The sequence below is a fragment of the Tyto alba genome, unplaced genomic scaffold (genome assembly GCF_018691265.1).
Source record: "Tyto alba isolate M040663 unplaced genomic scaffold, T.alba_DEE_v4.0 Super-Scaffold_46, whole genome shotgun sequence".
Classification (NCBI taxonomy): Eukaryota; Metazoa; Chordata; class Aves; order Strigiformes; family Tytonidae; genus Tyto; species Tyto alba.
The window spans coordinates 7,841,534-7,854,401 of NW_024881322.1; the positions used below are offsets into that span (position 1 = coordinate 7,841,534).

Sequence of the window (12,868 nt, forward strand, 5' to 3'; positions counted from 1 at the left end):
TTGATAAAGCTTGCTTTGAGACTCTTCCTCTTGAGTCAGGCTAAGAGCTCTTTCCTGGACAGGGACCAAGAGCATTGTCTCCACAGCTTGCTTAGCACTTCATTAATAAAAAAATAACACTGTTTTTGTCAGCTTGGCAAGACAGGAAATTGTTTGTGGATACGCAGACCAGGCTGATCTTCTCACCTTAGTTTAAAACGCAGCATCTCATTTGATGCTACAGCAATATAGATTTAAGTTCCTGTTGGTATAAGATTAATCAAAACAGTGAATGCTCAGTACTACTAAAAATGGTAACAAATGTTTTAAAGAGCTTTTATATTTGTGGAATCAATTACTCATTTATCCCAAAGACATGCTTTGTTATGCTGGAAAAAGGCGTATTTTCTCTTTGGTAATTGCTACAATGAAAACAGCTCTGGAGAGCAACCCTGGAGAACTCTGGCTTTACTTGTTGCTTTTGAAACAAAAAATTTCTTTGTTTCAGTTCTGTGTAATCAAACCAGAGGTGTTTGTTGACCATAAATTATAGGGTAAGAAAGAGTAAAACTGCTGATAGTTCAGACATTTAGGAGAAGGAATTTGACATATATACAGTATCTGTGTTATTGCTTCTTTTTAATGTATGTTTTCAGTATACTTCACACATGGGAAATATGAGTCAAGAGTGACCTACAGTAGTACAGGCAGAAACTACTAAAGGTAAAAGAAAAAATAACAAACAAAACAAGAAGCGATTAAATACCAACAGAAGCTGTACTGCATAATCACAGTTGGAATTGTGCCACAGAGTGCAAAATAAAACAGTGGGCAGCCTAACTTTAGTTTCCTGTACTTTAGTTAATATATTAAGTAGTATTAAATAATTTTGTGTAATCTTTAGTTTATATTTGGTTACTCTTTTGGGACCTTAATTAAATAAAGTGAAGAATTTAATTTTAATCCAAACAGATCTTGAATATTTCTTTGACTAATCCTCAGAAGCAAAGCTTCTAAATTTTATTTTAATTTAGAAGACAACAGTATTATTTTGCTAATGAATTGAATGCTTTTGAAATGAAACCTTTTGATGACCTTTTCGTTTTAGTCTTGTTATGTTGCAAATTTGTCAAACTTCATTAAAGTGTCTTCATTGAAAAAAGACTAAACATTTGGCTTTATATCTTTTATTTAGATTTTTCACTTTATCTCATTTACTATCATGGAGGAGTTGAAATACTCTCACTAAATATGAAATTAATGGCAGGCATTGACCATACTAAAAATTTTAGTTCTTGAAGTCAGAGACTGAATTTTTTAGGTGCTCAGCAGAATGCTCTGTCTTTGCACTACAAGCAGGGGGACTTACGGAGTTGAGACACTCTTGGGAAATTATAAAGTGCTTCTGTTCTTTGATTTTTTGGACCTTTTTTGACTGAAGATTGCTAAACCAAAGTTCTGTTTCTCTATGAATCTTCAACTGACTAAACAGCTGGATATGTGAGATCCATTCAAATTTTCAAATGCTTTACTTCTAGTTTCAGACTTGTTCATCATTGTCTGTGATGAATTTTCAGCAAACTCATCTTGGTTTTGTGACTGATTATCAGAGCTGATTGACTTTCATCTTCTAGCTATGCCAGAATTTTCTAGGTGTTCTGAAAGAGTGAAGCAGTCCTGTGAAACATTAGCTTATCTTCAACTTCTCTAGCACTTACGTCAAACTTTCCTAAGGGTCCAAGAGGCTTGAAGTCATATTCATCCCTGAATGTAGCTTTGATTTCTTTAACTTTTTCCTGAGTCTGTCTATCTTCAGATCTGGAAGACTGCCAAAATGTATTTATGCTTTACCTTGACTTGTGTTTAGTTAAGATGGGAGTCATTTCTCCTGTAATTAGACGTATGAATTTGAAGCTTTCTTGTCAATTCCTGGGCCATGAAAAATGAAAGTAGAAAGACTCTGCTACCTAATGTTTCCAAGTTTCTCACCATTAAGTCATCATCAAAAATTTGAAAATTGAGTTTATTTGATAAGCATTCTCTGTTTAGTGGATTGTGATGCTGCTGTTGTTCTTTGTCCCTTGCAGAATCCAACATGGTTTTTCTTTTGTTTATTTGCTTGTGTGCTGGGAATCTTCTTGTTGTTTGTCTTTTCTGTGTTATCTAGTTAACAAACTTGTGTCACAGATGACTAGGAGTTAGCTACATCCCTTTAAGGGTCATAATGTTTGTTTAAGAAATCATATCAGTAATTGCAAAATAATAATTGGAGCAGAATTCATGGAACTACTTTAATGATTCAGAAGATATTTTACTGTTTGGTAAGTGATTTTAAAAAGGAACATGGAAGCAAAGTTCATTGAGTTAATATTTAACTTTTCAAACAGTAGCTCATAATATTCAAGAGTTTCTATGCTAGCATTGGTCAGCTTCAGTTCAAGAGTTTCATATACCCAAACAGGCTAACTTTTAAAAATTAGTACTAGTTTTAACATATATTTATAGATTTGTGTTTTTTCAGGCTTGTAGTGCAATTGGATTTGAAAATTAGAAGTTTTTAAAAAGGGTTTCCCTTAACCAATTTTTAAAAACCTCCTAATTTGCACGGATGAATTTTGAATGTACAAGTACATTCATGTGTGTAAGAATTAATGTGTTTTTCTACTTTCATGTTAGTCAGTATTCTAGGTTAATTTACCATCCAGAAGCGCTTACTAAAGTGCTAGCAGTATATATACTGTATATTTTTTGCCTCTGTAATACTACGTAAAGTATTTGTTTTATATGTTGTTAATTTTCTACTTCACCTGCTATTCATAGCCTTGACAAGAAACTGAAGTAATGTGTTGAGTACAAAGAACAGAGAATCATAATCCCATGTTGAAATATTTTTAAGGTTTTTTTTGTTTGTTTGTTTGTTTTTTTTAAATCATACTATACTATTGCTCATATGTATACTAAGATGTGATGGATTTGTGTTTGCAAACTCTGCTAGGCTGTGACATCACGCAGTATAAGTTTTGTTATCTTTGTTCAGGTGAAGCTAAGTTGACTCTTACTGTATTTAGCTGCAAGAAGCAATTGTGTTATCAAGAGAAGAATTGGGCTATGTCAAACTGTAGCCTATAGCTCCTAATAAGGCCAACTAACTGCAGTTGAAATCATTATCACACACACATTAAGGATCTTGATGTATTAATCCTGCAGTGAAAAAACATCTAGAAAGTTTTGCTGGCAAGCAATTACAGGCTGTACATGCACATTTAGCTGCTTCTGCCAGCAAAGTGTAATGTAGGGTAGGATGGATATCCAAGCAGGAGAATTTATAAAAATATGATGATGTGTCCAGACAGTTTTGTGTGCATTGACACAATTTCATTCTTTCTAAAATGCACAAAATTCTTACAAAGAATATATCCAAATATTGTATTTATATCTCCAGTTATTCATTATTCATCAGTAGGTGTATGTGTGGCATGGATTATTCATGTCATATAAAGCTCAGAAGCCTCTGGAACACTAAAATTAATGAGAATAACAAGAATTTGGAATTCTCTGTGATATAGTATACTTGCAATTGTGAGCTAAAACTGATTAAAATTACAGTATGATTAAAAACCTTCCAAAAAGTTACCATTCTTTTATTTATAAATCATCAGAAAATTAACTTGATTCTTAAGGATGTATATAATCCCAAATGGTAGTGTAATACCATGATTTATGAAGGACATGCCCTTTGTTTTATTTTGAATGATAGATATACAATAGAGTATAACTAGAAAGTAATTACAATAATGTCTTTTATGCATCTCACTTTGAAAATATTTAAGAATGTAGTTAAAACACTACAGTTGTAAAAAGAATGAGTTGTATATTCACCAATTATCTAACTACCCACTATTTAATTTGAGAACCACATAGTAGCTACTGTCCAGCCTTGCATGTTGTTAGCAATTAATGAGATAATAAAGATCTTGCACACTTGGTGTTGGGAGTTACAACTGAAGGAAAAATCATTCAACATGTTGCTTTATTCTTAGATTTTAACTCTAATTGTTCAGCATACCCACCATCTGTCTGAGTGATTCATGCCTCTGGCTGTACTTTGCTGAAGTAAAGATTTAGGACAGTCGGAATACTCTTTAACAAAAATGTGAAGTGTTATGAAGTGAAAAATGAGATGAGCTTATGAGTTATCCATCCCTTTGTACACCTTCTCCTTTACATTTTTATGTATTTCATTGTATTGTATTTCATTGAACATACTGTTCAAATTGTTTAGGCAAATATTAGTTGACTTGAAATAGTCTACTGTCCATGCCACACATCAGAAATTATCAGAAACTTAAATTTATGGATATATCTATTGCTGAGTATAAATAGAAGTTACAGATTGGCTGTTGGATGTTATGGCTAATGAAGGAGCCAACATTTAATTTCTTTTCTGTTGCATAATATAGAATCATAGAATCATTTAGGTTGGAAAAGAGCCTTAAGATCATCAAGTCCAACTGTAAAGCTAACACTGGCAAGTCCACCCCTAAACCATGTCCCTAAGTGCCACATCTACACATCTTTTAAATACCTCCAGAATGGTGACTTCACCACTTCCCTGGGCAGCCTGTTCCAATGCTTGACAACCCTTTCTGTAAAGAATTGTTTCCTAATATCCAATCTAAACCTTCCCTTGTGCAACTTGAGGCTGTTTCCTCTCCTCCTATCACTTTTTACTTGGGAAAAGAGACCAACGCCTACCTCGCTACAACCTCCTTTCAGATAGTTGTAGAGAGCGATAAGGTCTGCCCTGAGCCTCCTTTTTTCCAGGCTAAACACCCCCAGTTCCCTCAGCTGCTCCTCACTGGTCTTGTTCTCTAGACCCTTCACCAGTTTCATTGCTGGTTGCTTATAATAAATTTATTATTATAATATTATTATATGTATTTTGAATTTAATATGAACCCTTATGATTTCGGTTGGGGTTTTTTACAGGACGATATCATCTAAAGATTCCACTCAATTTCACAGTCTGTTGTGCTTGGTAAAATATCAGTATGAAATACAAAAAATACAGGGGCAGCTGGAAACTCTACTTTGCCATTTTAAGTCAGAGCTTGAAAATTTTAGGACATGTAAATATCTTTTGTCTGACTGCCATCTCCAGGCTATTGTCTAGAACAACTAATCCAATGTAGGCTTCATACCTGTTAGCACATCTCTTACAGATCTGTAGTTTTGTTCAGCTCATTAGGTCACTTATCGTTCCCACAATTTACACTCATTTGGTATATTTTCTCTTTGTTTTCTTCTAAGAGTTTTGGTTTGTGTTTAAGGTTTAGTCCATTCAAAAGAAAGGCCTCTTGTAATAACAACAGGGTCTCTGTTGAAGATGACATGCCTGTCTGGCTTGTACTATGTTAATTCTGTTCTCAAAGAGGTGAATTTGAGGTAGCAGCAGTATAAAAACATGTCTTTCGATGTTTTTACCAGCACCTTAACATTTTGCTGTTAGTTATAATTAAACTCAGTCTTAATTTGTATGCTTATAATAGCTGAATGTCCTAATTCTTTCTTTTATTGCATCAGGCTATGTTTGATGCTTTGTCTGATCTCCCTGAGTGGTATGGTATAAAAGAAATGCAAGCAAATTGGATAGGTGACTGCGTTGGATGCTTTCTTGACTTTTTGATAAAAGTAAGTCAGAATTTTCAATGCTTCTATCTTGGTTGGGCTAACCACAACCTCTGAAATGCGTGTTGGGAATGGATTTTCAGATCTGAAAAAGCTTGAAACCTACTGAAAGATATTATTGTATGTTCATGCCCAGACCAGTACAGATTCCTGAAGAACACCACTTGTGGGTTGAAGAGATACTCCCTGCTGTCCTCCTTTGGGAGGGGTTTGTGTGTTCAGGTGCAACATTGGCTGCAAATTGGCTGTGTGTATTTATGCCAAAATACATGCCAGCTAATAAGCATTCCTGAAAGCCAGGACATTGAGGGGAGCAGTGCCAGGAGCAGTACCAAGTGGCACTGCACAAGTCAGCTGAGATCTAGGTGGACTTTTGCTCCTACTTGCACAGCACGTTCTCTGTCAGACCCAGGCTGACCTCAGGCAAGCCACTTTTCTTGCATTTGTCCATTACTTCATTTACTACAAACAGTAATTAAAATAAAGAAAACTACACAATTAGGTAGTGATGGATCTACAGAGAAGTCTAGGTAGAAAGAAATGAGAGGAATGAAAAAGAAACCTTAAGAAAGTTATAATTATCTACAGAAGGACTTCAGATTTTGCCATTTTTCTCAGGAGATGCCAAAGGTTTCTTAAATATGGTCGTGACAGAAGACATTTTCAGAGACCCTGATGGAATTTCAGCCCTTGTGCTTCAAAGCTTTATTGTGCTTATTTTCTCTGGTATAACATTTTAAAAGTGACTTCTTATTTTAAATTACTGAAATTTTGGGAACTTCAAATTGAGACAGCTTAAACTTTCTTAATACCTGTGAATTGCACACTGATAAAGGTGCATTTTTGTATTTAAGTTGTTTTTATCGTTTGTTTCTGAAAATATATATCAATACCTGTTGTAGAAAAATCTCCTTCTAAGACCCACATACACTCCACAGTTAAGTGACCTAAAATATAAAGCCTGTTGATAGTGCCAAGTGGTATTTCATATGCATCTTCTAAGTTTATTACTCATATGTCATGTGCAGTTGTTTTAATGTTGTGCCACAGTTTATTATTTTATTCCTGTACGTAAGTTGCAGCATTGACTTCATCACAGAAGTTTGGTGGAAAGCCTGGTAGCTGAAAAAATCTTAAATTCTCTTTAGATTTCAGAGGTAACTTCTCATTTCTGTTTCTTGGAAACAGAGCATGCTTATTAAAAGTGAATAGAAGGATTCCAGGTTACTTAACCAAGGATTGAATCTAGCTCGGTAGCACAATGTAGTATTACATATGATTTTAGAAAAATGTTTAAATAGGTATGTTTGGATAAACTGAGTCAAGACTGCAAAGCAATTTTCTCAAGGTCTTACAAGACAATTTTGTCAAAATTTGATTCTGGAAACTTCCTGTAGTGTGAATATGTCTGGTTTTGATATTCAGAACTGTGTGTTTCTACAGGATGATGTAGATTTGTTAGTTGCATAAAAAGGAAGGGGAATCTAAACCCACTGCACTTCCAATGGGGATTTTTCTGCTCTTTTTCAGGTTAATGGTAAAGTAACAGGAGAGAAGCTAGCGGCTTACACCTATACGCCTGAAGCCATTTATGGAGCTTCCCATTTATATATTTTACCGACTCACAGACTGCTGCATGGGGATAGCAGTCTCAAGGAAGTCTTTCAGAGGGAGTTCATCCCAGGGAAAGGTGATATTTTTCTCGTACTACATTTTGTTGTAGAAGAGTAACAATTTTAGGGAATGATATTCAGAATGTGTGTCAAGTGGAGCAAGAGCTGGTCCTGTTGAGAGGGAACAGATCTTTTCGTTCTTGGTATATGTCAAACAGTAGCACATCAGCCTGTCCTTGCTTCAGATGTTGTAAGAGCAGCTACGTTAGAATTCTTCCTTTCATAATGGCTGTAACACTTCATAGTATACAAAAGCAATGGAACAGATTCTTGTTTCCTCATTTACTAGAAGTGAATAGTCCAACTCTGCTATGTCAGACCATAGGAAAGTCTTATGGCTAAAGGATAATTTGTCATTAGCCCTAAGACAGCAGAACCAGCTCTTGCACCAGCCATGATCTCTTCCTGTCATAGGGAATATAAAGAGGGCAATAGATCACCAATACACAGCAAAGTGAATCACTGATAGGTAACAAAATAATACTCTGCTGTGCAGATCCTTAGTTAATACAAGACTCTAACGGAGTAAATTCAGAGTATCTCTATGGCAGACCATGATTTGTACAAAGGATGCAAATAAGTGGTAATTCTGTAATTGGTGTTAACTGGTTTCCAGAAGGGTCCTACCACCAATTCTGCCTGTATTTAGCATCCCTGGCCTACTGGTTTTGTGTTGTTTGGAAAACCTGAAAATTACAAGATTAAATACAATGTATAATGAATATTTTTTGTTTCTACTTCAGGCTGGTGTTCGGTGTTTATTTTTTTCCTCACTCTTAAAGATGAGACTTTATTGTTTATAAACATCTGATGTCAACAGCAATCAAGCAGGAATCTTGTGGGAAACTGTGATGGTTACACAGAAACTGCTTTATATTTGAGTGCTTCATTTCTGTAACCTTAAAAAAGTTTGCTTGCTAGCAGAAAAAAATGGCTCCTGGATGAGTTGAGCGTGTAGAGCATGTAAAGCCAGTGTTTCAGAGCTGAGCAAAGCCTGGAGAATTTTTGTTAAGGAACAAAGGAACAAATTTGCAGTTCTTACAGTTCAGCCAAGTCAAAGCAGTAACTGCAGAAACGCACATCCATGCATGTGCCTGTATCTTTGTTGGATCTTGTGCTTTAAGCCAAACCACACGAGTGCAAAATTTGTTTTTAATAAGGACAACAGTATATTTTTTTCTATTATTTTTATATGGAAGTACTTGGAAAGGATTTTTTGTGTCTGTTAACAATAAACTTTACCTTTTGGTTGAGCTAAACTTAGAAACTCTCATTCAGAATAATGACAGCCATAAGTCCTTGAAAAAGAGGCACAATTCCAGAATCTTAACTCTGCTATTGTTGTAATAATGATATGAGAAAATGAGCGCAAGAAAGAGTGTCTTCATAAACTGGAGTTATTATTTTGAGTTCCAGCATAAAATCAAAATTATTGCTGGGTGGAGGAGAGGTTATTTTTAAAAGCAGACTGTACTACCCACTCAGCTTCCTGTTAATGAGGCTTTTTGGGTAGTTGCTTTTAAAAAGTGAAATGATTCCTTTTATATTTTTTTTAAACACAAAGAGGAAAGCTATGTGCAGTGTTTTGAATGTGGGAGTTTTTCTCTAGAATATGGATATCTCAGACACCTGAAATTTGAAAAAGCAGTAATTATAAATAAATAAATACATCCCTTGTATTAAGAAGAGTGATGAGATATAGTAGCTGTATTCTCTAAAATGCTGTTACTTTATTTCAAGCAGATTTCATGCATTGCAATACAAGCCTAAGACTTCCCTCAGCTTAGCTATGAAGATAGGTGAAAGGAAGCTCTTAGCAGTCTGTATTGTAATTATTTTAATTATAATCAACTTAAAGGCCTTGGAAAAGTTAGAAATGGGTCCAAATTGAGGTCTGGGGTTTGAATCCCCAGAAATTGGAGTATTCAAATTTTATTTTCTTCTTGCTGAGCCACCCAAGCTATACATTGTAAATCAATTTCAGTTTATCAAAGTTCTCACCTTTGATTCTCTCCTCTTCTGTCTCCCCTTCCCTATGGACATTGGGCTCTTCCTCTCTAATATGAATATGAATATTCTGTCTGAAAATCAGTGAGTTATTTAGGTGGGTTTTTTTACACTGGTCTGTATTTCTCATGCCTTGCAGTTCTTCAGTGAGAAAGCAAATTGTAAGTGTAGGATGTATGCTCCCCTTCAGTTTCATCTAAATAACTAGATTTTTTTTTGCATAAATTTGTAATAATGTATGCTAGTATATAATTCAGGGTTTACTAGAGCCAATTCATACAGCTTTGCAGCAGGCTTGCATTTTGGTCAAGGACTCAATTTCCTTATTATAATCCAAATCTTACTCTGTTTTTACACAGGTGTTAGTTATGTTTTCTATTCATGAAGATTTTATCAGTCTGACTTACTGAAGATTTTGATATGTTTGAGCTTTTCAGAAATGTGATTAGGCTTTTCGTTTTCTTTCTTTTTCATTATTTTTTAAACAAAATTGTAATTTAAATTTAATACATGTTTAAGATAAACTGAGTTCTAACAGTAAGTAATGTTCTTGGCCTATCTTCTGCCATATTTTACTTATCATGATCATTACATTTGTTTTCAGACTCACTTACTTCAGTGACAGCTGTGAATTTGCTTACCAATCAGGAGATTCCTGTAGTCATCTCAGCAAAAAACAATTTAGAGAATTTTCTTGATACTAAAATAGGTATGTGACATTTAATGTGTAAGTACAATAGTATAGTTTTCAGTTGCTCCGTTGGAGCACGAGATACTGTTGTGGTAAACCACTGAACACAGTGGCTCTCTTCTGGACTTTGGAACTCTGTTCTTCATTCCTGTTCTTCATTAGTGAAGAAGGAAGGGAAAAGTAGCTATGTGACTCTGTCTGGGGGAAGAGATTTACAGGATGATTAATTTTAATGGAAGCATTATAAAATTAGTACATTTAATGAGCTAAATTTGAGGATCTGCATATCTTAAGAGGATTGATTACTTACAGTGCATGTGTATTTGTGTCTTGCCATCCTTAATCAAAACAGAACTGTACCATTGTTTGATGTAAGTATTTTGCAAGCAACACAAACTTTTAACTTCTTGTATGTCTTATGTTTACATAAATGATGTGTGTTCTTATAGAGAAATGTTTCAGACAGTAAACGTACAAAATTTTCAAGTTTGACTTTATCTGTTAATATTTATGTTGAGGTCAGTGAATAGGTAATAATTTTGTTCAGCTAGTCTTGGACAGTTTTCTTGGAACCTTTACCTCAAAGGGAAGCATTCCCATAATTTAAGGCACCTAATTTCGGATTGAGGATCCATAAATGGAAGCGGAAGGGTGTTGCTAGAGGATACTCTGAGTCGCCAGGAGTGGGCTTCTGTTCTCAAAGCTGTCCTAGGAAGCAGACTGTCTTACTCCTTTCCTGTACAGGGAGCCTAGTCCCTCAACTTGGGCAGCTAAGTACATATAGTTAGATGATGTGACTGTCCTTCTAAGTAAAATTAGAAATTGTACTAACTTTTTAAAATGGTGTCCATTTTAATCTGCAACCACCAAGCTTTTTGTTTACTCTTATGTTTTGCTAGGGTCTCATCTCTGCTGCACTGAGCATGCAATGTTCTGTGCCACACCTAATAGGAAACAGTTATCTCTTCTTCCCCCTTTCCACTACCTTCCTTATTCCTTAACTCGCTTTTTTACCCTCCCTGTTGTTGATACTTTGTTCCTGCCCTGGAGCTGCTATTTTCTTTTCTACACCACTGCCTCCATTGTCTGTTCCTGCACAACAACTGGACTGGATAAAACCAGCTGACTGTGCAAAAATGTCTTGGATGACCCTCACAAGGTGGATGGAAATTATCCACTTGGGCTGTATACCTTACAATATGCCTGCATCTTACACTTCAGAAATGAATCTGGTTTTGAGAACCAGAACCTTTCCTTGTGTCAGAGAAGCCAAATAATTGAGATATCTTATCTTATTTTTTATTAAAAGCTTCCAGCTTGCTCACTGACATGTACCTTGGCCTTATGTCTGTTGGAAACAGGCCAGCTCTCCCCAGGAAGTTCTGGATGCCAGCTGTTGAGCTTTGCAAATGTGCATTAATAGCATCATCTTTTCAAAAGAAGGAAGGCCAAAAAGTGAGACCTGCTTTTTTCCACTTGCAGAGCATATTGTGAAGCCACCTGTTGCAGGCTGCAGGGCTCTTTGACAAATTAAGATACATACATTATTCTATAATAGGGCCTTGAAATGGGAAGAGTGTACATCTGCTGGAAAGATAAAATAGCGATTCTGTATTTTGCTAGTTAAGGAGTTATTTGTCACAGGGGAGTTTTGCTTGATTTTCTTTAGTTATCTGCTTCCAAACTTCCATATATTGACAGAGTTAACATATAGCAGGCATTTTGTTGCCTAAACAAAGATAAATGTTACGCTGGTTTTGAATCAAGAAGTTTGTATGTTAATAATTCTAATGTGCTCAGCAATATTTTCAGAGGTTTTGTCTGTAGTTTTCACTAACTTAATGTTGTCATTGGCTTGTCAGAATAAGTTTCTTTGCCTTTTAAAAACGACAGCAGTTGTGGAAGATAGTTCAAAACATTAAATACATTATCACTGAAATGAAAAAATATGCAGAAGGATGTATCTGTGGAAATAATAAATCTGTTAGTATCTCAATGTTATTTCAGAACACGTGATGATGAAATTAAGAGATATCTTAACTTGCCTTGTAAGGTAGTCCTCCAAAGTAGAACTGAGACGTACGAACTAAGTTTTTTTTTTTAAACTCCTTTGGGCAAACAGAAGTCATTATAAAGAGAATGTCATAGAAATAAAATATTTTATCCTCAAACTGATGATTGATATCCATGGTAGTCAATCTCAGAGCTGATTTATTTTTTCTCCCCTTCTAGGAATTCCTAGTACTAGTGCAGAAGATGCTGCAGTAGCTACGAGTTTGGGGATTTCTTTCACTGAAGTCATTGAGACGTTGCCAAATGGTTTGGAGAAAATCATTAATTCGTCAGAGGTGGGTATACAAGTATGGAGTTCTTTTTACAATAGCAACGCAAACTAAATCTGTTTTCTCAAGAGTGCCAAATACTTAATATGATTAAAGGGATTTTTTATTTTTTTAAGAATCAAGCCAGGCTTATGCTACCAAATTTCTAGGACTAATTTAATGATGAAATATGTTGGCTCTTCTGTAGCAATGAAAGTTTTTTCCTTTTCTACATGAGAGGAGGGTACAGTATTGGCCTGAGTTCTATAATGGAAACTGAATAATTAAACCCATGTTAAAAGTTGATTCTTATTTCATCATCTTAATAGATTTTTGAGCTAAATATTAACATATTAGTCCTTTTTCCATGTATTCACTGAAATGTGGTGTAAGCCTTTATGGTAACATGCCTGCCTGAAGTGACATAGAAATCTTATCTTTAAATAAGATATATATGGTGTTATAGATCTTGAAAAAATGCATTTGATAATAGACACAAAGCTTATTTT

The 12,868-nt window shown here is 35.1% G+C and overlaps 1 protein-coding gene across 3 annotated transcripts in view; it reads left to right on the top strand.

Moving 5' to 3' along the window:
- LARS2 (leucyl-tRNA synthetase 2, mitochondrial) overlaps positions 1–12,868 on the top strand; it is a 96,093-nt gene that overhangs the window by 39,431 nt on the left and 43,794 nt on the right. For all 3 annotated transcript variants that reach the window (XM_032987845.2, XM_032987856.2, XM_032987862.2), the window contains 4 exons: positions 5,563–5,670; positions 7,198–7,357; positions 9,952–10,056; positions 12,271–12,386. In XM_032987845.2, coding sequence (XP_032843736.2) covers positions 5,563–5,670; positions 7,198–7,357; positions 9,952–10,056; positions 12,271–12,386 — 489 coding nt within the window. The remainder of the gene's footprint in view (positions 1–5,562; positions 5,671–7,197; positions 7,358–9,951; positions 10,057–12,270; positions 12,387–12,868) is intronic.